Source organism: Poecilia reticulata, chromosome 19 (assembly GCF_904066995.2).
Source record: "Poecilia reticulata chromosome 19, P_reticulata-male-v2, whole genome shotgun sequence".
NCBI lineage: Eukaryota > Metazoa > Chordata > Actinopteri > Cyprinodontiformes > Poeciliidae > Poecilia > Poecilia reticulata.
The window spans coordinates 3,978,089-4,002,754 of NC_088848.1; the positions used below are offsets into that span (position 1 = coordinate 3,978,089).

The 24,666-nt window shown below is 34.6% G+C and overlaps 2 protein-coding genes across 7 annotated transcripts in view; one reads left to right on the forward strand and one right to left on the reverse strand.

Moving 5' to 3' along the window:
* Positions 1–7,946, reverse strand: part of nrap (nebulin-related anchoring protein) — a 29,968-nt gene extending 22,022 nt beyond the window's left edge. Inside the window, exons 1-9 of one of the 3 annotated variants that reach the window (XM_017310901.2) lie at positions 7,688–7,946; positions 5,856–5,950; positions 5,610–5,697; positions 2,880–2,978; positions 2,348–2,458; positions 2,154–2,261; positions 1,966–2,070; positions 1,747–1,854; positions 723–830 (exon numbers count right to left, since the gene is read on the reverse strand). In XM_017310901.2, the coding sequence (XP_017166390.2) occupies positions 723–830; positions 1,747–1,854; positions 1,966–2,070; positions 2,154–2,261; positions 2,348–2,458; positions 2,880–2,978; positions 5,610–5,697; positions 5,856–5,950; positions 7,688–7,753 (888 nt within the window). In that variant the 5' untranslated portion in view covers positions 7,754–7,946. The remainder of the gene's footprint in view (positions 1–722; positions 831–1,746; positions 1,855–1,965; positions 2,071–2,153; positions 2,262–2,347; positions 2,459–2,879; positions 2,979–5,609; positions 5,698–5,855; positions 5,951–7,687) is intronic. The other 2 variants (XM_008436675.3, XM_017310900.2) reach the window with 2 other exon arrangements.
* Positions 7,947–8,686: 740 nt separating this feature from the next.
* Positions 8,687–22,075, forward strand: casp7 (caspase 7, apoptosis-related cysteine peptidase). 4 transcript variants are annotated; one of them, XM_008436676.3, is made up of 7 exons: positions 8,687–8,857; positions 9,165–9,304; positions 12,282–12,433; positions 12,543–12,671; positions 14,667–14,842; positions 15,754–15,892; positions 18,474–22,075. In XM_008436676.3, the coding sequence occupies exons 2-7, from the start codon at positions 9,165–9,167 to the stop codon at positions 18,698–18,700; spliced, it is 963 nt and encodes a 320-aa protein (XP_008434898.1). In that variant the 5' UTR covers positions 8,687–8,857; the 3' UTR covers positions 18,701–22,075. The 4 variants fall into 4 exon arrangements, with proteins under 4 accessions (XP_008434898.1, XP_081456776.1, XP_008434899.1 ...); XM_081600650.1 differs by lacking the exons at positions 8,687–8,857; positions 9,165–9,304 and adding an exon at positions 10,743–10,768; XM_008436677.3 differs by lacking the exons at positions 8,687–8,857; positions 9,165–9,304 and adding an exon at positions 10,803–11,556.
* Positions 22,076–24,666: the final 2,591 nt, after the last annotated feature.

The window sequence follows — 24,666 nt, forward strand, 5'->3', positions numbered from 1 at the left end:
TCCTCAATTTGATCCATCTAAACTTTTAGTAGCATCTTTAAAAGTGAAAATGTTATATTTTAGAACCAGAAAACAGAAAGGTGTTGAAAGAATGAAAAACTACGACAGAGTATTAGGGCCATGTGGAGAAATTTTTTTTAAATAAATAAAATTACGAGAATAAAATCATACCATTATAAGAATAAAGTCACACAAGGATGAAGACATCTTACAAAAAAAGTCATAATATTACAAACATAAAGTTGAAATAATACCAAAATAAAGTCATAATAATATGAGAATAATGTCATAACAATACAGGAATAAAGTCATGTTATTACCAAAATAAAGTTGAAATAATATGAGGATAAAGTCATAATAATTTAAGAATATAGTTATAGTTTTATGAGAATAAAGTCATAATACAAGAAAAAAGTTACAGTTTTACAAGAATAAAAATTATACCATTACAAGAATAAAGTCAAAAATAAAGTTGAAATAATATAAGAATAAAGTAATATTATGAGAATAAAGTCGAAATATAAAGTTGGATACTTTATTCTCGTAATACTGACTTTATCCTTTAGTCTGTTGCATCCCTTGTTTAGATGCTTTCAAATATCGCAAGCAAACTTTTTTTAAATGACATATATTGGTAAATCTTGGATGTTTTTTAAATTAATTTAATATATTTCATATTTGTGGTATCCATATTTGGGAAACAGAATTAGTAATATTCATACCTGGCTGAAGTTTTCTGCGTTTTCTCTTGCGTGAACCAACTCAACGGCTGCGGCTTCTGAGCTTGCTTTACCCTTTATCTCTTGCTCGTACATCTGTCGGTACTTGATCTGCAATGTGATGTGATCGGTTAATGATCAACATTCTGTTGCAGTGTTTATTCACACTGCAGACAGAAGGGAGTGACCCAATTCCGATTTTCTTCCCTTAATGCGACATGTATCTGATCTTTTTATGTACGGAAGAGGATTAGGGCCACTGGAAAAAAAAAAAAAGTTCTGACTTTAATCTCAGGATTCTGAGATTAAAGTCAGAATTCTGAGTTTAATCTCAGAAGTCAGAATTCTGAGATTAAAGTCAGAATTCTGAGATTAAAGTCAGAATTCTGACTTTAATCTCAGAATTCTGAGAAAAAAGTCAGAATTCTGAGTTTAAAGTCAGAATTCTGATTTTAATCTTTAATCTCAGAATTCTAAGATTAAAGTCAGAACTGTTTTATTTTTTTTCCAGTGGCCCTAATCCTCTTCCGTATTTTATGAGACTCTGAACAACACAGGTCAGACTTTTTTTTAATGCGACCCAGGCCACTTCGATATCCGATACGCTGCTCATTTTTTCGAACGTGACCTGCGTCCTAACGGCCAAGCCCTGAACGTCATTGATACTCGACAAACGTCACTATTCTGCGTCCTGATACGCCCAAACGGGAATTAAAAAACACAACCATGGCGGACGATAACGAGGATTAAGTTGTTAATACGGTATAGCTGGCTCCGGGAAAACAGCTTTAAAACCGTAAGATGTCCTCCACCGTTAGCATCCGTGTTTCCTGAGCACCGCTTCTTCTTTATGGCGGTTAGCAAAACACTGAGTACCATAGTACGCTCTCTATGTGTGACGTCATTGCGCCCTCTTCTGCGCTTGCGGGGCACTTTCAGGTCGTTTGCAACTGCAGTTCCTGATTTGGATCACTCCAGGCTGCTGTGTGAACGTAATCTTAGTTGTTTTTTTTGTTTTGCCACTTACATCACTGGCCTGCTCAGTTGCTCTCTTTGAAACCTTGTAACCAGGAGTAAGATGTGCAGGGAAACTACCTTTTCCCCTCTGCTGCTCATATTCCTCTGTGTAGGCATACTGCATGGAAATGCAAAAGTGTTTTGGTTTTATTTGACTGATCTGCCTGAATGTAAAATAGTTAAAGCAGTAAAAAAAAAAAAAAAAAAAAAAGGTCAATTAGCATCTTACATCGCTAACAATCTGTGCCTGTTTCTTGGCCAGAAGCACCTCTGGAGGATCAACAAATGTTGTGTACTTTGAGACTCTTTCTTCATGCCCCTTTTTATATTCCACCTAGAAAACAAAGAAAAGCATCAGATTATTTTACCATGTTGGATTTCCGTTCTGTTCTACAAAAATAGGTAATTTTAACTTACACTACTGGCCAAAGAATTGGCATTTTTTACAGCTTGGTAACCCGGTGTTATCATTGCAGGGAAGCTGCCTTTTCCTTTAGATTCTTCATATTCTTCTTTATATTTTACCTAAAATAACACAAAATGAAGCGCTGGCTATTTAAATTATCTATAATTTCATGTTTATTTAAAGGTAAATAGCTGTAAAGACTTACATCACTGATGGTTTTCTGTGCCTGGGACATTGTCACAATCTCCTGGTTGGTCACCATCCCTGAAGACCAGGTCTGTTGTTGCTGTGAGAACTCAGATTGGGACTGGAAAGCCTGTTTAAAATATCAAAAATAGTTTGATACTTTTCTTTTTATTTGTAATATTGCAACTTCAGCATCTTCCTAAACGGGATGGCAATGAATCTCTGATCAACCATACCTGGTTCCCTCAATTTTATATTATGAAAGCTGTTTTTGTGTTAAATCTAAAAAGGATGTTCTCTACCACGTCTAAAAAGCTTAAAATACTATGTCCTCTATGGGACTACAATTTATTTTTTAACATTTTTATTGGCACAACACTTGACACAACACTTAGAATAACTTGGAAAAAAACCAACAACCCTACCAACACCCAACACCATGACTTTAAAAAAACAGTTTTAAGTTTTATTTACATAAATAATCATTCAGCTTGTTTTTAGAAGACCCTTTAGCTTGGATGTATGGGCCAGTTGCTCTCTGATGAGCTCACCTGGCTGACCACCTGACTGGCTAGGCGAGCCTTCTCCATGGATCTCGTGTCACTGTGGAAGCTGGACATAAAGAGATCGCCATCTTCGCGATACTTCAGCTACAAGTGGCACACGAACAACAAACGTTAAGCCAAGGCAAGCAAACATTTAAAAACACGAGACACAGCATTCCTGTCAATAGCTGGAAGCTTCCAGTGAACAGCAATATTATCTGGATGATAATTGTGGGAACCGCTGGTAAGGAAGTGTAAAAAGTGTTAAATGTTATTGCAGTAGCATGGCATCATACTAAAATATCATTAAAAATTAAACTTTCTACCATTAAAATTTTATTTTATGTCATGAAAAAACATAAAAATTTGATACAAAATAGAGTAGAACAAAAGTATGATAGTAAAACTTGTACTGATCCATGGTGGTGGCTGCGTCATGCTGTGGGGATGCTGTTTTTCAAAGTTGATTGGAAGATTGGAAGACCAATACTGGACAAAGATCTGTTAGAAAACCTGTTTGTTTTAATCTATCTTTTAAATAGCTGAAATTTTGTGTTTTAATTTTGTTTTTGTTCATGTTGCCTTTTTGTAATGTCTGTTAAAATTTCTGAGTTGGTTGATTTGAATTCTGAGTTTTGGTTTTGTTTGTGTCTCAATGTTTTTCATTATGCATTTTTTCGTAAAAGTATGATTTTATTGTGATGTTTGTGTGGAGTGGACCCCAGGAAGAATAATCTTTACCACAGGAGAGAATAATGGGGATAATTATACAAACAGAAACAAACAGAGGATGTGAAAAACTAAACTAAAATAAACTTTAAATTAAACTAAACTCGAAACACAATGCTTTATATCAAAGTATCTTAATGTATTGGAATGATCCAGTCAAAATACATACCTAAATTCAATTGAGAATCAGTGGTATAATTTTTAAAAATATGTTCATATCTGCTGTTTTCGAAAAACTTGCAAAGATTTCAGATTAGCTGTAGAAATCTGGTAAAGAGATATTCCAAATGTATATTTTTATAAACTATCAACTCAAGATGGCTGAATACAAATGTAAACCACACCTTTAAAAAGCTTTGAAAAGATATATTTATACTCAAAGTTGGTCTACCATATAAAGTCCCAATAAAAATGCATTAAAGTTTGTCTTTACAATATGAAAACGTGTAAAAGTTTAATTGGTTGAATTTATCTTTTGGAAAAGACAAAATATGACATTATAAAACTTTACACGTCCTTACCAGTGGTGCCTCTATTATAATGTCAAGAGAACCTGAGCTCACGATAAAAATATAGCAGAAGTGTGCTATTATTATTAATAGCTGCGATGTTTTCCAATCAAGATGAAAGAGGAGCTTTCATGAAAGATCCAGAATAAAACCCTTATCCTGCCGTGTTTGATATTTATCCTTTAGCAGTAAACATGTCCTAAACTAATATTAGAACTGCAGTATTGCAAAGGATAAGGGAGTCAACTGCTCTTATCACTATGTAAGGGAAATGCTAATGCTAATGCTACTGAAGTCTATTTCACTCTACGTAAATTTGTACATCTATTTAAAGAGGAAAATAGACATATTTACTTTATTCAGAATAGATAGAGGGTTCATTAGCATAGTCTGATGTCAGCTCTGATATATATATAAATGGGTGTATGTGTGTATCAACATGCTAAGTCCCACATCTCGCTGCTAGCTTGCAGCAACAGCTAAGAAGCTTGCATGTCCGCTGCAAATATAAACATGAGAGGTCTGCTTAAAGCTTTAGACGCAGACAGACAGAAACAGGTGGCCTTGCAGAGGAAAGGCAGAGATGAGAGGCTGTTTTTCCTCATGCATATTTTTAGCCACCTGAAGCATAAAGTGGCTCACGCCGAGTGAAGGGTAGTCTCGCCTCTGTCAGAGATACAGAAATAACTGTAGGCACGCTTTTCATTTCAAACCCCTGCTGTCACCTAGAACACCGCCGTTATCCTGTCCATCCATTTTTGATCATACAGTAAGGAATATACACGTTTGAGATCAGGTTGCTAGCTTTTTTTTATGTTAGAATTTGAATTTAAGAGAATCTTGAAATGTATGTGAATTTGACATTTTTTAAAATTCAACATATTTTGTTTTGAAACTTCATTATCAAGGGAAAAAATATAAACAGTCTGTTTTGATTAGATTGTTATGTAAAGGTAGTTCCTTTACATAATAAAGTCACAGAAGAGGATTAGGACAACTAAAAATATAAAATTCTGGCTTTGATCTCAGAATTCTGCCTTTTTTTCAGAATTCTGACTTTAATCTTAGAATCCTGACTTTTGCAGAATTCTGACTTTTTTTTCAGAATTCTGACTTTGATCTCGGAATTCTGACTTTTTTTCAGAATTCTGACTTTGATCTCAGAATTCCGATTGTTTTCTCAGAATCCTGGTGTTTTTAGATCAAAATTTGGATTAAAAAAAAAAAAAATCAGGATTCTGACTTTAATCTTCTAAGATTGAGTCAGATTTTGAAATTAAAATAAAAATTCTGAGGAAAAAATCTGAATTCTTTTTATTTTATAATCTCTAGAGGCACTAATCCTCTTCCGTGACCTCGTCATGACTAATCCTATCAAATATTTTGCTTGTAGCATTGCATGATGGCTTATGTCACCTGTCAACAATAAATACTGAGACAGGAAAAGGTCAGAGCTTCATGAATTGAATGTGTGCCGCACGATGATGTCATCGTGTACCTCACTGGTCGCCTTGCTTTGCTTCTTTGCGTTGATGTTGATGGGAGTCTCATAAACACTTGTGAACGTGTTATTTCTCGGATTGTGCCTGGAAAGCATGAGATGTAAAGTGGTGCAGAGGAGAAAAAGTACAAGTTAGATCCAATTTATTTTCCTGACATGTTAAAACTTTAAACTGCTTTAAGAAACAGACTCATATTTTCACATAATAGAGTAATTTCTTGATTTGAGTGGAGTAACGCTTACACAGAGCAATATGGCCTCTTCTTGTGGCTGACAAAGTTATTAGGGGTGAGAACCATTTTGCAGACATCGCAATGAAAACACGCTTTGTGCCAGTTCTGACAAAAGAAGAAACAAATCACATAATTTTGTCAATTCAGTGAAAAAACTGGTTCAAAACAGATGCATAATCTGAAAGATGGTCAAAAAACAGAGAACATCCATTATCAGTCTTGGTACCCTTTAACACCTAAATTTCAAATGTCTGCCTATATATTTCTTCCTTATTTTAATTGTAAGTAGTTCTTTAAATGTCCTGTGAGATACATTTATCCATAACAACTGGATCTTTCAATATCCAGCAAGTTATTTTCGCAATTTACCGTCTATTAAACAAGTGCCCCCCGAATTAATTTCACTCTCTGCAGCTGTGAAATTACCGTAATAACCCGATATTGGCTAGAAAGTGCAATGTCTCCCCTTTCAGAAACCATTGGAATTTTTCAGATAGCGCCAAGTGCGGCGGAATTACGGTGCTGCAAATTTGGCCGTGTCGTCGGCGACACGTTCTGGTTTAAATAAAAACACAAACACTCTTAATAATTCCCTCCAAGAACAATGTCTTCTTTGCTAAGTGTTCCTGTTACATTTAAATGTTTTTCCAACTAAATGTACAAACATATTATTTCAACATCTCAAATTCTGGATTTGGGTCCTTTTGAACAAAAATAATTACCCTGTTTGTTGAGTTAGCTAAGAAACTAGAAGGCCTATCGTTCCTCAGCCCGCCATTTTGAACTGGACAAGAGCCTGATGAATGTGAAACAGTAAAGTGAAAAGTATACTATGATAATGTTAGGGATTTGTTTTGGATTTTTTATTAAATTTTTTACATTAGAGAATCAATTTGTTCATGCGAGCTAAAATCAGTCTTCTAAATGCTAAATGGAAGCTACTGCTAGCTCTATTTAACACTGACACAAAAAAAGAAAAGAAAAAAAATACAAGCGAGCAATAAATGGTTAACTTTTTTCTGCTTTATTTCATTATTTTTGTCATTTCTTTGTTTTGATTTTAATAATCTTTAAGTTTGATTACTAAAGTTACAATTAGCCTTTTAGCTACTAAGTAGCTAGCATAAACCAGAAAAAGCGGGCTAAAAGCAAAATGTACCTCCAGTTTGTTTTCTTGCTAAATACTATTCCAACAGTATTTTATATTAGTGGCATTTTTGTAAAAAATAAATAAATAAAAAAATACAGCTCTATTTTATAAAATTCCAAAATTCTGCTAAAAATGTTTTAATTGAAAAAACAAAGCTTACACTTTAAAATAAGTCAGTAAACCCATCAAAACATTTTTTTTGTCTTGCAGCCACTGTAATAATTTGAATTGTTACATGTTTTATGGTTTTTTTTGTATGTGTGTTCTTTGGGGGTTGCACTTAATTTTTCACAAATATACTTTTTAAAATTTTGATCAACTCTTTGTTAAATGAATAAGAGATGCTGAAATTCATGGCATGTTGTTGGATTAATTTAATTTCAGAAAAAAAAACAGATTATGTTTACATTAAGATAACAGGCAGGTGCTACATTCCACATCAATCCCCATTTGGTAACTAGTGCATAATAAGCTGAAACTTCCTAAATATATAATACTGAGTTTTTCATGAGAAATATATAATAGTTATAGCTAACATTAACCACATTATTTAAACATTGCTGGTTCAATTTGAAAGGTTCATGGTCATAGCTCATCAATTATTATTATTATTATTGTAATTATTATTTTATTTTTAATTTTTTTTTAAAGCCAACATGAAATCATACACATTTTAGTCAAATTTACATTACCTGGTCAATGCAGTTGATCTTTTCTGCTGGGTAGACCACAAACCCGCACCTGGCACACGACTGCATGGTGAGCTATAAGTCTTTTCTCCCTCAAAAATAAAAATATCCTCAAGTAAAACTGTGAATAAACACAAAATGTTGCTTTAAAGCAGCAGTGCGGTTGTCAGACAGGCACCAGTACAGGTTAGAACCAGAAAGGGACTTGTGTGTCTTTGCTGGTGGTAAACTTAGCTGTGAGACTGTGCAGTTCTGAGAGGGTCTCTTACCTAAAACCGTGTCCCATGAATGGACCAGCCCCCTTTCTGTGCCCCTGATGCCCTGGGACTGCCTGAGTACAGCTGTCTATTAGTGGAGAGAGACTCACAAAGTATTCACATGTCTCTGCATTTGAGTAATGATCTCAGATAGAACGGCATCCTGTGATAACCTCTGCATCACATACACTTAATTCACTGAGTAATACTTTATTTTTTCTAGCTAAGCTTTAACAGCTAACAATGTTTAGAAAGAAAAATAAATAACCTTTAGCTAGTCAAATCTAGTGGTATAGAAAGACTTGAGCAAAACTCTTTTAATTAAAAATTAATACTAATAATTCTATTTGGGAAATTTTATATCCAAAAATGTAAGTAAGACCTGACACAAAACTCAAATGCCTCACCTCAAGAATTTATAGCATACCTTATCTTATTTAAGTCTTAAATTAATTCTTGATTATTTCATTTTTTATTACTTCTCTGACATTGTACTTATTCGCAATAAAAAAATATTTTATTTTATTTCAAACCTTAAAAGGTTTAACAAGTAGCAAGTCTACCCGTCTTATATGTTATTGTCAAATTCCTAAATGTGACTTTTGTCAATTTTGGGTAAATAAATTCATTTTTAAAATAAATAAAATTAATTTTAAATGTATTTAGTTGGTTATTCAAATTCAAATTTGTTCGAATTCAAACTCATTCGAATTTGAATAACCAAAAGAAAAAGCCCCTGAAAAAACGAAGTGACGTATGGTGCTGACGTAAGCACGCACAAGCAAGACCTACTTTCACTTTCTCAAGTTGGAGGAACAGAAAGTTCGTGGAAACTTGAGGAAAAGGAAGGTTGACCCACAAGCTGCTTTTTTACTCTAAATACGCTGTTACAGACCAGCCCACGCATTTCTTGAGCGTAAGTTATCTCTGACATTTTAATATTTTTTAAAGTTAGAAACGGTTCAGATATTTACTAGCTAAACACTTCAAGAAGCTAACACAATATGTCAAACAAACCGTGTAAACTAGTAGCTAAAAACCTATAAATTCAAAATTCATAGGTGAATAAATTGTTGGGTTTTTTTCACAATTTATTGTGAAAAATAAATTTAAGTCACTGTTATTTCTCTGTAGCCGTGCTGACTCTTGCTGTAAAACACATAAGTTTGACGTTTCTAACCGCTAGCTTGTAGTTGAACTTTATTTACGTGTGTGAAACACAGATGTCTGGAGAACCAGCAGAGCTTAGTGAACTTGGAGGCGATCCTGGCACAGATGACGTGAAATTAGACCCTGACGCAGAGAGGAAGGAGGACCACGTCGACGCCAAACCTGACCGCAGCGCGAGATTTCGTCTGTTCGGGTGACTTTCTTTAGAAGTCCATGCATAATCTGAACCAAAGTTATAGTTTGTGCCTTTCAAAACTCCGTGTGTGCTCAACCACTAATGTGGCACGAATATATTTTTGATTTCCTTAAATAAAAAATAAAAAACACACAGACACACATCTATGGTGAAGCATAACGTCTTTCTTCCATTTTCTGATAATCTAATTCCCACATTTTAATCTTGGCATAATCTTGTCAAACATGATTCACCTGTTTTGCTTTTTCAAACCTGTTCCTCTTTCCTCAGAAACTGTTATTATTTCCCGCCTTATGTTCCAACCTATTCCTGGTAATTTTGTCAGAATGAATAAGTAAATAATTCTCCTCTTATTCCTTTTAAAAAAACAGTTTATTTCCCATTTTATGAACCAACTTGTCCCAGGTAAAAGCGTTTATTTTTTCTAGAGTGAATTACGAAAAAAACTTTATTACTGGATTAAAAATCCAACTAGCTACTTATTAACAGTAATTAACGTTTTTGTTATTGAATAAAAACAGATAAAAATGTTTGGCAGATGTAATCCTAACAGTTTTAGTTTGGTGGAACGTAAGAAGCAAATTAGAAAATTAGGCATTGAGATTTAAAAACAAGGGTTTGTTCCAGTTTTACTCACAAGGTGGCGTTCTGAATCTGTCCTATAGAGAAACACATTACTGACATTAGTAATGAAACCAAATAACCATGTTACTTAATCTGATTTCAGATTAAGTAACAAAATGTTTGATTTACCAAAAGATTATTTCTATTATATAATTGTACAAAAAACAGGACCTCAGATTTTAGATTATAAAGAAAAATATGTTGTTTTTTTTACATAAATCATATCAAGCACAATATACTCGTTTCTTTATTGTTACTATTGATATGTGTGTATAAGACACAATAAAAGTAATATAAAATAGGATTGTTCAAAACAAAAACATTTAAACAAATAAGTATAAACACAAAAGTTAAGTAATATATGATCTGAAATTAACTTTATGTTCAAGAATATTCAAAGTTTATTTACGATATTGCTGTTTGCTCCAGTATCTCATTTAATATATTTAGCTTGCAAAATCCAATTTTAGGTAATATATAGTAGCATATTTTTAAATGTTAATGGACTAGAAAGTATAAAATACAATTAGACCAGAGGTGTTGAATTAATTTTCGTTTTGGGCCAAATCTAAATCACAAATGCTCTTAAAGGGGCCAGTCGAGCCAGAATGTATTGATAAAACCTGATCACAAACTGTTAAGTTATCAATGAATCCTTAAAATTAAATATTTCTTGATTTTTTTTTTTTTTTGCAATAAAAATCTAAATGTTTGTGGTACTAATTTGGAAATATTTACATTTATTTATGACAGTAAATGCGACTTTTTATTACTCGCTGTGTAGATCCTGGATTATAATCTGACATCAATTAAGGCTGAGGCAGCTGTTTACTACAAGTAAGAAAGTTTTTGACAATTTTTGAGAAAAATCTGCAATAAACTCCCAATTATGTGTTAGCGCATATAAAGTGAGGGGATTTCTTGATTTTGTGTGAATTTCCACAATAATTATCAAGAAACTGGAGGCACTGGTTGATATAATTTGGCAGTAAATGGATAAAAACTGCATTGGTTTGATTGAAAACATAATATTTATGTGTTTAGTCTAGAATCTAGAGGGCCACATAAAAAGCTACGGCGGGCCGGATTTGGCCCACGGGCCTTGAGTTTGACACATGTGATTTAGCTTGTCTCGTGTTGCGTAAATGACTCTTTATGTGCAATATTGTTATGACAGGTTTAATCCCCGTATTGATAATTCCTCTCAGCTGCTTAATCTTCAGTTTTCTCATGGCTGCTCCTCTTAGATTTATTGAAAAGTCAAACTGTACACCCGGTACTGTATGGGTGGATCTTTTGTCCGTCTGCAGCTGAGGACGTTGATGACCTGTCTGACCTCAGCAGGGGGTGAGGCTCAGGGCCGGAGCATGAATAGGCCTTTAGAAAGCGCTGGTGCGATGGGGAGGCTGCTGACTCAGGGGGCTCACAGCGCGCTGCCCCAGTCCTCAGCCGCCCGCGGACCCAGTCTGGACTCCAAACTCTACAGAGAGCATGTTAGCTTCCTAGCACACACCAAAAAAAAAAACCAAAAAAAAAAAAAACCTTGTGCTTCCGGGTGTGGAGAAACGAGACAGAATCAAGGCGTTTCAGATGCAGAGCGGAGTGGCGCTTAATGACGAACCCAGGTAAGACGGGTTCTCTCCGCAGTGGAACAGCGATCCAGCTCTTTGCCCACCCTCATGCTATTGTTTGGCACCGCATGTTGGCACTTTGGAGCTGGGCGGGGGGCTTCAAATGTTCTAGATCACATGTTTATTTAAAAATGGCTGCTCTGCCTGTGAGTGCACAAGAGGTATTGCGGCGTACAGTATTGTTCTAGTGCTTGAGCGACCCGATGACTCGGCTCTTCTAGATGGTTTTTCTTCCCAATGGGGCCACTGTTGGCCCGGCTGTCTGGATGGATCTTTGAAAGAATGAAAATATCATTGGAGTGTGAGAATTACCTCTGCTGGATAATTTCCTCCTGCTCACTCTGCATAGATGATCTTTGCAAAAATGTTCTAGTTTCTTCTTCAGCCCGACTGTGGATTACTGCGACCAAATTTGGCCTTGACGTTTATGCCTTATTTGAAAACGTATGTATGTATGTGTTGGGTTTCTTCTAGTCAGTGGTTCAGGTTGTCTACTGTGTCATGCATGCTAGCTGCTTTGGACATCTTAGGTGTTAGTTGAGAACATTTTTGACCTAAAAAATGTTCAATGATCCAGGGATATTTTCTAGACTTGCAAGATATTACATAATATGGTAAGAATTGAAGCTGCAGAAATTTAAATGTAAACTTTCTACATTGTTTGCTTTTGTTGTAGCCGGTTAAATTAATCCTCTAAATGTAATTTTTCTTTCTGCTAGCAAAAAAAATAAGGATGGCCAGAAGCGGGAGCAGGACTACTCTTCTGAAAGCCATTCCAGAATTGTTTTTCCAACATTCCAGTATAAGATGAGCTACCAGCGAGTGGGGAAGTGCATCATCATCAACAACAAAAACTTTGATGAAAACACGGGTATGGCACACGCGGCTTTCAGAATACTTTACACTCTAGTTTTCTTGTTTTTTTTTATTTTCTAGTTTTGTTTGGTTGCGTTATTATTTTAATATTTTGTTACAAACAGGGATGAATGTTCGCAATGGGACGGACCGGGACGCAGGTGAGCTGTTTAAGTGCTTCAGGAGCCTGGGCTTTGAAGTCGTCGTTCATAACGACCAGACGTGCGAGAAGATGGAGTATCTTCTCAAACAAGGTCAGCAGTTTCTCTCCATCTCCTTTTAATGCCATATGTTTGTATTTCATTCATTTTATTTATATTACGACCTTTTTTGTCTGTATTGGATGTAAAAATTTATGTTTAATTCTCTTGAAGTCAGGTGTTACAATAAAAGGCGTCAACAGTTGTGTTATACAGGGTTTGTACGAGTGCTTGAAATCCTTGAATTTCAGCTAGGCGTTTTCAAGGTTTGGAAATGCTTGATTTCTGCATGAAGTCTTGGAAAGTGCTTGATGTTCAAACTGCGCAGTTTTGTAATAAAGTGAAATCTAACATTTGATTAAAAGCCTAAATTTAGAAAGTTATTTACAGGTGGAACTAGATATTTAAAGATAATAAAAATATATTTTTTTCACACTGTATGAAGTTAAATCTGACCAAACTTCTCTTCTTTTGAATCAGTTGGAATTCCCTAAATTATTTATTTTTTTATAAAGTCCAGCTAACTTGGTAAGAATTTTTTTTTGAGATTTTATTTTGTAAAATTTCTTTCTTGGCGTAAGAGAGATTTCAAAACATAAACTTTCATGTTTTAGTTTAACTCGTCCCTAATGTAGAATGTTGAATACTATCAATGAATGATGTCAAAATATTTAATTGAAACTGCCTTCTTTAATTTGTTTTTATTTTATCTCCAAATGAAGTGATAAAAAAGTTGGTAAACTTACCTTGAAAATCCTTGAAAAGTGCTTGAATTTTACTTTTTGAAAAGTGTACAAACCCCTGTGGTATTTTTTACAGTGTAGAGTTGAAGTTTACAGTGTAAGATAATAAAAACGTTAATTTTTTCACTCTCTGAAGTTAAATCTGACCAAAATTTTCTCGTTTTGGGACAATTATTACTGCCAAGATTATTTCTGTTTGCTAAATCCCAGAAAACTTAACAAGAACATTTTTTAGAGATTGTTTTGTAACTTCCTTGGACCAGTCAGATGTAAAGAGTGTTTATAAGTGAGACATTTCAAAAACATAAAATTTTGCTGTATTCTAGTTTATATCATGTAATAGTTAATCTTTTAAGTGTGGTGCTGGGAAAATTTGAAAATTGTAAAAGATTATTTTTGTAACTTCCTTGGACAGTCAGGTGTAAAGAGTGTACAAGCGAGACATTTCAAAAACATAAAATGTTTCTATGCTCTTCTTGTTTATATCCAGTTTTGTTCTAAAAATGTAAAAACTTACCTTGAAAAACTTGAGAAGTGCTTGAATTTTACTGTGGGGGAAGTTCATGAACCCTGGTTATAATGTTTACAATTGAAGATAAAAACAGACTTTTTTTCACTGTCTGACAGTAAATCAGACAAAATTTCTCTTGTTTCATCCCGGATACAATTACATAATTATTCCTATTTGCTAAATACCACAAAGGTTAATGAGAAAATGCTTTAGAAATTATTTTGCAACTTTCTCGCACCAGCCAGACGTGAAGGTAGTGGCGCAAAAAGTGGGTATTCAGGGTATGCAACGCATAGGGGCGCAGCACCAGAGGGGGCGCCAAAACCCCGTCTGGAGGGGGCGGGTTGTTTTCCCATACACTTCAGCGCGCCTTACGCTCCTTCACCTAGCGCACATAACGAGGTAAATGTAGCGAGTTTTACCCTTCACGTATCGTCGCCTCGGGGGGAGGGGGGATGCATCGTTCCTTTACCCTGACGTTCCTTCCCTGGGGGTGGGGGGCGCCGATCTATGTTTTCGCATCCACCTGAATAATGTGTAGTTGCGCCACTGCGTGAAGGTGTTAAAGAGACATTTCAAAACATAAAATTTAGCTACATTGTAATTTATACGTTCAATGTTTGTAAACTTGATGTATGAACTGTGGTTATATAGATGGCTGAGTGATGTGAAGTTTAGATTTTTAGATATATTTAGTGGTGATTGCTAGAGAGGCCTGTGAAATTTACTGTTTTCTGGAATTAGATGAGCTAACATTTCTTTTTCTTTTTTTTTTGGGTGCATTTTGTTGGTCAGCCTCAGAGGAAGACCACAGCGACAGCTCGTGTTTCGCCTGCATTTTGCTGAGTCATGGTGAGGAAGGCATGATCTACGGCACAGACGCGGCCATGCCCATCAAGACCATCACCTCCCTGTTCAGGGGGGACAAGTGCAAAAGCTTAGTCGGAAAGCCAAAACTCTTCTTCATCCAGGTATGACACAATTGCTCTAAATTCTTGAAAATGCTTAAATTTCAAAAAGGTGTTTGGAAAGTGCTTGATATTCAAATTGTAAAGATGTAATAAACTTTTAAGAGAAAAAACTCCTTCCTCAAAATCATGTAATGAAGCATTGACTTTACATTAATACAATCTCTTTTGTCTAAAGTAGGAAATACTTATTATTCCTGATCAATCAGTTATTGAAATAAAGGGTGTCCATGGATCCTTAAAAAGTCTTAAAACATCTTAAATTAATGTATCTAAAATTAAGGCCTTAAAATGTCTTAAATCTATTGAGGGGAAAAATAAGATTGTCTTAAATAGACCTTAAATTTAGTTGTGGATGAACTATTTAATCTCATATATTCTGTGTAGTTTCTCACAGGTTGTGGCTATTGCTAATTAGCTGCTAATATACCCTTGCTAGGTGGCTAGCTACCTTTTTTTTTAACATCTGTCATAGGTAATTGAAAATTTATCGCTAGTTTGCTGGACAATGTTTGTCTTAACCATTGGCTCACTTCTGTTGCCAATCCACACAATTAATTTATTTTTGTAAATTTCTGTAGTGATAAAGGTCTTAAAATCAATTACTGATGGCCTTAAAAAGTCTTAAATTTGAGTTGGTGAAACCTGCAGAAACTCTGCCATATTTTATATGTTAAAGTTATTGAAATTAGTTTTTTTGGGGGGTTCAATTTGTGTTTTGTTCTAATATCAATGAGGTTATTAATAATATTAATAAATGATGTCATATAATAGTGAATCAAATAGTGTGTTCTCTGGTTAATTTGTTTTGTTTTTATTTTCAAAGTGTGGTTAAGGTTTGCTAATTTACCTAAAAAATGCGTGAAAAGTCCTTGAATTGTCCTTGAAACATATGTATTTTTGTACTTTTACAGGCTTGTCGAGGTTCTGAATTTGATGAAGGTGTCCAGACAGATTCAGGTCCACCAAACGACACCCTGGAGACCGATGCTAATCCAAGACATAAAATCCCTGTTGAGGCAGATTTTCTGTTTGCATACTCCACTGTGCCAGGTAAGCCATGTTTTTAAGTGTCCAATCAAGTCAACATATTGTAAATTTAGGCCTGACACAATAACATTTGCTGGACGAAACGTTATCACAATAATTGTTGCGATAAACAATAATATTGTTGTCTTGAGACCATTTTCAAGTCATTGATAATGACATAATGTTAAAGATGTAAAGAAAACATTACACTGGAACTGGAGAGTTTTTAAAAATAATACACAACAACCAAAAACAATCAATACAACAGAAAAAACCGACTTAAATATAAACCATAAAAAAAATTTATTCTGAAGTCTTTGTAAACAAAATTATTCTTCAAAAAATATCATCCAGCTCCAACTTACGATTATTTTTGTAGTCAAATATCATGATGATTAATTGATTAATCGGATAAACAAATTGTCACAGTTTACAGATTTTTCATTTAACTACGTAAGCATTTTTTAAACCATATTAGAAATACATCAAAAATACAAAAAAAATCAACAATTCAAATTATTGTTTAGATAAGAAAAATCCAATAATACAGCATTCCTTTAGTGAATATAAACCAGGTGGAGCTGAAACGATGCCACTTGAGGAGTTTTGGGTAAAACATAATTACAGTCAAAAGTGTTTTTATCAAACATGCAAAATGTAAATATATATACATATATATATATATATATATATATATATATATATATATATATATATATATATATATATATTTGTACTAATTATTGTTCTGAATATGTTTTTTTTTTCAGCTAACGGCCTTTTTTGAGTCTGTACAATTGTTTCAATATTTGATCATTTATCATGTGATTAATTGATAAATTGCTTATTGTGAAAGGCTTATGTAGGACTGGATAATAAATCAATAACAATATCGCATTAGACATGAGAAGCAATGGGAAACACTGGTGGAATCAAATAACTCTCACACTCTTTGGTTACCTAGCAACTCACTCATTCTTTCGTTACCTAGCAACAACTTGCTGAGTAACTGACAAAGTAGCAGTTTAAGGGTTTCACCACTTTGGCTCATAACTGCTTAAAAATAAGTGAAATCTGTGGTTAAAACAAGAAATAGTTTGGCAGCATTTCAGATATTTAAACAAAAAACTATTTAAAAAAATTATTGATATTGACTGAAGAAAACGTTTATATCCAGAGTTACATTTTTTATTTTTTTTTACAATTTACTTTTAGGAGTACTTATTAATTATGAAGTATATCTACTCTTAATTGAGTAAAATGTATGGTTTTCTACCCATTGAATGAAAAACAAACATGTTTTAACCAAAATTTCACTGGACACAGACATACACCTGCAGTTTTTGCTAAAAGTTTTTTATTGAAAGAAACTGATTTTGAAAAATTATCTTTTGCCTGATTTTGTTGTATATGTGAATTATTGTCACTTTTATCCTTAAAATAGCAAAATTTCCAATTAATTTTATCTTTTGGTTCAATTGATGTAATTTTTAAATTTGAAATGATGGATAATTTGATCAGTTACTCAGTACTTGAGTAGACTTTTACTCTTCTGTAATTTCTTGAATGCCTACATTTTTACTTTCGCTTAATAAATATATGTTAAAGTACAGCTTTTGGGTACTCTGTCAATCAATCAATCAAATTTTATTTGTATAGCACATTTCAGCAGCAAGGCATTTCAAAGTGCTTCACATAATTAAGATAAAAACAGCATGTGACAGTGCATAAACAGAAAGACAAAGAGAATAAAAAAAAGAGGTAAAAAAAAGAAAAACATTAAAACCCGCACCCCTTGACTTCAGTTAAACATCTCACACCTCAGAGTTTTAGTTAAAACGCCATTTAACAAGGATTCTCACACCTCAGAGTTTTAGTTAAAACGCCATTTAACAAGGATTCTCACACCTCAGAGTTTTAGTTAAAACGCCATTTAACAAGGATTCTCACACCTGAGTTTTAGTTAAAACGCCATTTAACAAGGATTCTCACACCTCAGAGTTTTAGTTAAAACGCCATTTAACAAGGATTCTCACACCTCAGTTTTAGTTAAAACGCCATTTAACAAGGATTCTCACACCTCAGTTTTAGTTAAAACGCCATTTAACAAGGATTATCACACCTCAGAGTTTTAGTTAAAACGCCATTTAACAAGGATTCTCACACCTCAGAGTTTTAGTTAAAACGCCATTTAACAAGGATTCTCACACCTCAGTTTTAGTTAAAACGCCATTTAACAAGGATTCTCACACCTCAGAGTTTTAGTTAAAACGCCATTTAACAAGGATTCTCACACCTCAGAGTTTTAGTTAAAACGCCATTTAACAAGGATTCTCACACCTCAGAGTTTTAGTTAAAACGCCATTTAACAAGGATTCTCACACCTCAGAGTTTTAGTTAAAACGCCATTTAACAAGGATTCTCACACCTCAGAGTTTTAGTTAAAACGCCATTTAACAAGGATTCTCACACCTCAGTTTTAGTTAAAACGCCATTTAACAAGGATTCTCACACCTCAGAGTTTTGGTTAAAACGCCATTTAACCTGCCCACCTTTTCAGCCATATTGTCCAGTGAAACTCTTTGGCATATTTCCTGTTTTCTAGGATATTACTCATGGAGGAACCCGGGCCGCGGATCCTGGTTCGTCCAGGCGCTCTGTAACGTCCTCAGCGAGTTCGGCAAGCAGCTGGAGATAATGCAGATCCTAACGCGGGTCAACTACATGGTGGCCACCAGTTTCGAGTCCTGGTCGGAGGATCCGCGTTTCAGTGAGAAGAAACAGATTCCCTGTGTGGTCTCCATGCTGACCAAAGAACTGTACTTCAACTGATATCCTGCCTGTACTGTAAGACAGAGACTCACTGACTGACCAGACTGACTCGACCGGCTGTTTCAGGCGATGCGCAAGCAGTCGAAGCATTCAGGGATGATTCAGGCCCGACAGGACCCAGCGCATTTAGAGCATGCCACTTTGTCTACGTGTGAAGTTGGGCCTGACGACAATCAAAAATAACACTCTGAGTTCATGTGTTTACAGTAAAACCTCCTCTTCAGGCTCCCCCTTGAAATACTAGTCACATTTAAGCCGATTGTTGTCGACAGACATTGTGAATTATATATGTTTGATCTACCGACCCATAAAATTAGCTGCCAGTTTTTATGGGTTGGTGGATTCATATCTGAATATGCGTTTCTCCATTTTACAGCACTTATTTGTCTAGACATATAATTTTTTTTAGCTAATTAGCCCACCTAATGAATTACAAAAACAACTACTACTCTTGTGGATCTGTTCGTAGCTAACATTAGCATTAGCATGCAGTCACAAAAAGACTTTAAAACGGTTAAAGCAGACATTTAAATACACTTCACTAAAACATGCAAAGCATTAGTGTTTCACACTTAGAGTTTAAGGCTTTAATGATTAATTAAAGCATTAATCATAATTAATGCTTTATTAACGCCTAATTAACCATAATTAATGCTTTTATTATAATTAAAGCATAAATTATGATGAATAAAATACAAAAACTTTCAAGCATGTTTCTACAACCCCTAGTGACCTTTAACTAACTCTACAGTGTAACCAAATGTTGTGATTTATTAGACCGTAACTGAGGATTTTAAATCTCTACTGATTATAAATGTATTAAATTACTATATATTCTTGCATCGATCAAAGATTAAGGATATATTTACGGTTAAAAGGACAGGAAATGAGAGCTTTAGGATTGTTCTCGCATCATAATCAATGTTTTTATTTCCAAATACGGTTGAAAAGGCTAGTTTTTGCTGTTCTTCTGGTTTTTTATTTATTTTAATTTAAATTTCAGCTTTGAATTTGCACAACAGACGGAATATAATAGTACAAAGATTGTTTTATTTATATTATTTAGCTCTAAACTACGTGTTTCAGCTGCTCTCTAATGAGATTTTTTAACAGGTCATATTATTCAGCATCATTACAATAGTTAAAAAAACAATTGACTCTTAAAAAGCTGCAGTATGTAACTTTTATAAAAATATATGTATATAGTTTTTACATATTTTGTAAAATTATAATTATGTTTTGACTGTAAAATGTGAGACAATCTAGTTCCTCTACTTTCTCCTAGTTTTTCCAGTACTAGCTGCAGAAATGCACCACTCTGTCAGAAACAACCAATCAGAGCCAGGAGGAGGGTTTTAGCGCTGTCAATCACTCTCATGTTCACGCCCTGGTTCACGACAACACAGCCTGCCACGAGTGCTAATGCTAGCTAGCATAGCCACCAATTATGGCGGATATGTGGTTTTTCTGTAACCGTAAGTTGTTTCTCTGCCATTAGTACATTTAGCAGCAAGTATATGAGGATGATTGACAGCGCCAAGACCTTTCTCCTGGCTCTGATTGATTGCTTTGACTGCAGTTGTACGATTGCGCCGTCTCAGCATGGTAACAGCTTTAATAAATATGTAAAAAACATATTTTTGTAAGCTACGTACTGCAGCTTTAAGGGAAACACACACAACTGACAAAGTAACTTTTACAGCCTTAATAATTTCTGCACATAATTTTATTTAGTTGAAGATTTTCAGTTTGTATTTGCTAAAGTGAATGTCAAGTTTGAACAGATCCCAGGAGATTGGCCAGAAACACCACCCAGCAAAAAATAATCATAAACTGACTTAGACAAAAGTTGCCACAAATAATTTTGAACGACCGTCTAGATCAGGAAAACGGAGCAGATCATTTTCAGATGTGGATGTTTTTAAAGTTTCAGCTGTCAGATTTAGTAGCAGTCAATTAAGAAAAGTTTAAACTCCGACTGCAGCATTGTCACAACGCTCAAGATCTCAGCCTTTCCTGTGACCAAGTTGGTAGCAACATGCTAGTAACCAACTTGGTAGCAACATGCTAGTAACCAAGTTGGTAGCAACATGCTAGTAACCAAGTTGGTAGCAACATGCTAGTAACCAACTTGGTAGCAACATGCTAGTAACCAACTTGGTAGCAACATGCTAGTAACCATGTTGGTAGCAACATGCTAGTAACCAACTTGGTAGCAACATGCTAGTAACCATGTTGGTAGCAACATGCTAGTAACCATGTTGGTAGCAACATGCTAGAATCCTCAGGTTCCTCTCTGCCCCATCAGATGTCATGTTTAATCTCTCACCTACATGTGGAGGATTAGGAGGTGTGATATTTTGCTGTGTAGTGATTTTGTTCTAACTTTGAGTCAAGCATGAAGCACAAACAGTTTAGCTGCCATCTTGTTCAAACCCAAATAAGTGAGATTTGTTTAATTAACTAGCATTAACCTGTTCATCTATTTATTCAAAAGGGTCCAAGAAATCAGTTAGGTGATTTTTATATTTTATTATTATTATTATTATTATTATTATTATTATTATTATTATTTTAAATCATTATATTTTATTTATCGCCAAAAAGGCAATTCAGAATGACTAAGCGTTTGAACTGGACCGGGACCTGGAGCACACTTCACATCATTTCACTGTATATTAGTGTTGTACTCCGTCTTCACTTACACTGTTTTGTAGTTTACAGATATTTTTAGCGAAAACAAAAAACTACAAAAAAAAAAAAACTATTTTGAAGCATTTGTACACTTTGAGAGTGTTTAAAATAAGCATCAAGAATTGATTGTTATTGGTAAAATAAATATTTAAATACATAAACATGACATTTGTTGGTTGTTAAAGTCACAGCGGCAGCTATTACTGGGTAATAACTAACCTATATTTACACAATTCACTTTTCCACAATATGCACTCTCGTTTTTTTTTTGCTTTATTATTACTCTTTGTGATTGCATGTATTGGTAAAAATGATGGTGGAGGGAAATCATATGTGCTTTTATTATTCTGCTTTTCTCTTTTCCTCTGTAACGTGTATTTATTTTTGATATCATTAGCATAAATGCTACATGTGTGCAATCAGTGCAGTTCTTGGACCTCTGATCAGCGATTTGGTGTCAGGACTGAGCTTGTTCCACTTGAAAACTTAAAAAAAAAAAAACTTTAATAAGATGTTTGTTTAAATGCTTTCCAGATTTTAAATGCTGTGTTCCTCAGGAATATATTTGAAAAGATTTGAATTTAAACGCATAATTTGGTCAAGTTTTTTGGACAATTCATTGTTTAAGTAACTTGAAAGCAGAGTAATGCTTCTGTAATTAAACATGAATTTATGGTGTAATTAACTTTGTGTCATTTTTTATTAGCGCGATCACATTAAAGCAATCAAAACATACTTTGCACATAAGTGACGAGACAAACATGTATGGCAACGTGTGTCTATTAGAGTCAGTCGGGTTTCGTTAGGGAACAACACCTAAAGTCTGTTGTTTTTGTACGACTACGACAAACACGCCTCTTCCTGTTCGTTCTTTGTTTTCTCAGTCAGATTACCTTCCTGTTTCGGTGAAATGACTTTTCAGTGTCAGGGATGTGGGATCTGATTTAAAAAACCCCAACAAAAAACAGGCAATTGACTCAGCAGGAGATCATTCTTAAACTCATCCATCTCACTCAGATTCTCAGAGATAAACTTTACTTAAAGAAAAGGTCACAATTTAGAGGATAATCTTTAGAAATCAACTGAGATTAACGCTAAAGAGCACAAAGATTGCAGACTGAAACTAGGTCATGACGACGGAGAATGAATCATCCTTGAAAATGAGGAAATTTTACATTTCTTACCAGGAAGTAAACAGTAGCTGTGAGCGGGAAGGTGATCCAAATCCCAGGTACTTTTCTTTGTGTATTCCCTACGTGACGAAAAGAAAAGAAAAGAAAAAATCTTTGGTATCTCTGGAGTCCTTTGAGTCGCGTTCTGGTAAATCCTCAAACACGCACAAAGCCGATTCATACGTCATCTTTAGATGAGAATAAGTGTAACGTATCTTAACAACTTCTACACTTATTTGAATGTTTACTGCAAAAGTATTCACATCACTAGAAGCATATTTTGGTTTGTCAGGCCTGAAACCTGGGAGAAGTGATGAACTCTGACCCGAACCTTCAGAGCCACATAAAGACAGTTACAAAGTCGGCCTTCTATCACCTGAAGAACATCTCCAGGATTAGAGGACTAATGCCTGAGCAAGATCTAGAGAAGCTCATCCATGCGTTTATCTTTAGTTCAATCAACCAATTGAGTTTATTTATACAGCACATTTCAGGAAGAGGGCAGTTTGGAGTTCTTTACGTCATAAAAACACAAAAATCAACAACTGGAGGATTACATTTTGTCAAGTGTCACTGTTACACGTCAGACTGTTGATTAATGTTTCATTCGTTATGTTTCAAAAGCAAATCTAACCCGTTAGGTTTTTAGTCTAGATGTAAAGGATGTCAGTGTTTCAGCTGTTTTGCAGTTTTCAGGAAGTTTGTTCCAGATTTGTGGCACATAGAAGCTGAATGGTGCTCCTCCATGTTTGGTTCCGGTTCTGGGGACGCAGAGCAGAACCAGAACCAGAAGGCTTGAGAGGTCTGGAAGGTTGCTATGGCAACAGCAGCATTCAGCTTCTATGCACCACAAGTCGGGAACAAACTTCCAGAAACCTGCAAAACAGCTGAAACACTGAGTGCCTATAAATCAAGCCTTTTAGGGAACCTTTGATTCATAATATCTGGAACATTCATCAGCATAATTGATGTATTTTCACTGCGTGATTTTGATTGTGGCGTTTGACAAAATGATTGTTTCATAACTGATGACTGGATGATGTTTTCATGATGTCATGTTGCTGAAATATTCTATACAAACAAACTTGACTCGATAAAAAATCAAGCTGATAATTGTGAAGTGGAAGAAAAACAAAACACGTTTTTAAAAATCTTGTTGTTGGCTCAGAAGTCAAAAGTGTTACAGATGGAAGCCTTTACGACTCCACATCAAGCGTCTCAAACTTTTTTGCTTTTTCTCTACAAAATAACTCAAAACGAATCGGATTTGATAGATCTGTGAACATCACCTTTCAATTCTTGTCTTTTATTTCAATTGGGGTTTAGATCAGCACTTTGACTAGGCCGTTCCGACATATTAAGCTTCCCTGCTGTAGCTCTGGTTGTGTGTTTAATATCATTGTCCTGCAGGAAGTCAAGGTTTTTGAAATAACTTTCACCTTGCTGAAAGTAATTGGCTGTAAAACATTAGAAGGTTTAAGTTGGACGTGAAAGTTCACCTGCTGCCTTGAAAATGCAAAAAAATTGTTTTGGTTTTAACTCAGAAAGTTGATGTAACGACAAGAGACAAGTTGTCTAAACATTGTTTTTAAAGTTCGTTAATCTTGAATTGTGAGTTTTAACTTAAAGCTGCAGTTTAAACCAAATAATTATTTCACAATGTGCAAGAAAAAAAAAAGCGCTCATCTCGTTAAAAAGCCACATTTCTGTATTATTTTACTCACAATATCAAGTTTAAATAAATACTTATTTTACTTTTGAATAATTTAAATTATTGTTTCAAATTGCATGAACAAAACTTCTGATGTGATAATGAATTTTATTAAACATCTCAATGAATTCAGTTGAGAAACAGTGTGAAAAGGACATTAAAATAAACATTTGCCTTAATAACACAAGAGTCTGATCAACGCACTTCCGTCTCAGGATACAGAAACATGCCGCTAAGCATTCTGGGAAACAGATTCCGCTCCTGTCTTTTTCTTCTATTAGTTTTTTTAAGTGCTTTTTTCAACTCTTGGAGGTTTTGACAAAATTAATAAAAGTTAGCACAATTTACTGCTGTAAGTTTATCTTTCACAAACTCACACACTTAGGTTC

Coding starts and splice junctions, on each gene's coding strand:
- casp7 (XM_008436676.3), top strand. CDS start 9,165: ATGTCTGGAGAACCAGCAGAGCTTAGTGAACTTGGAGGCGATCCTGGC. Junction 14,843..15,753: donor CAAAACTCTTCTTCATCCAG/GTATGACACAAT, acceptor GTACTTTTACAG/GCTTGTCGAGGTTCTGAATT. Junction 15,893..18,473: donor TGCATACTCCACTGTGCCAG/GTAAGCCATGTT, acceptor CCTGTTTTCTAG/GATATTACTCATGGAGGAAC.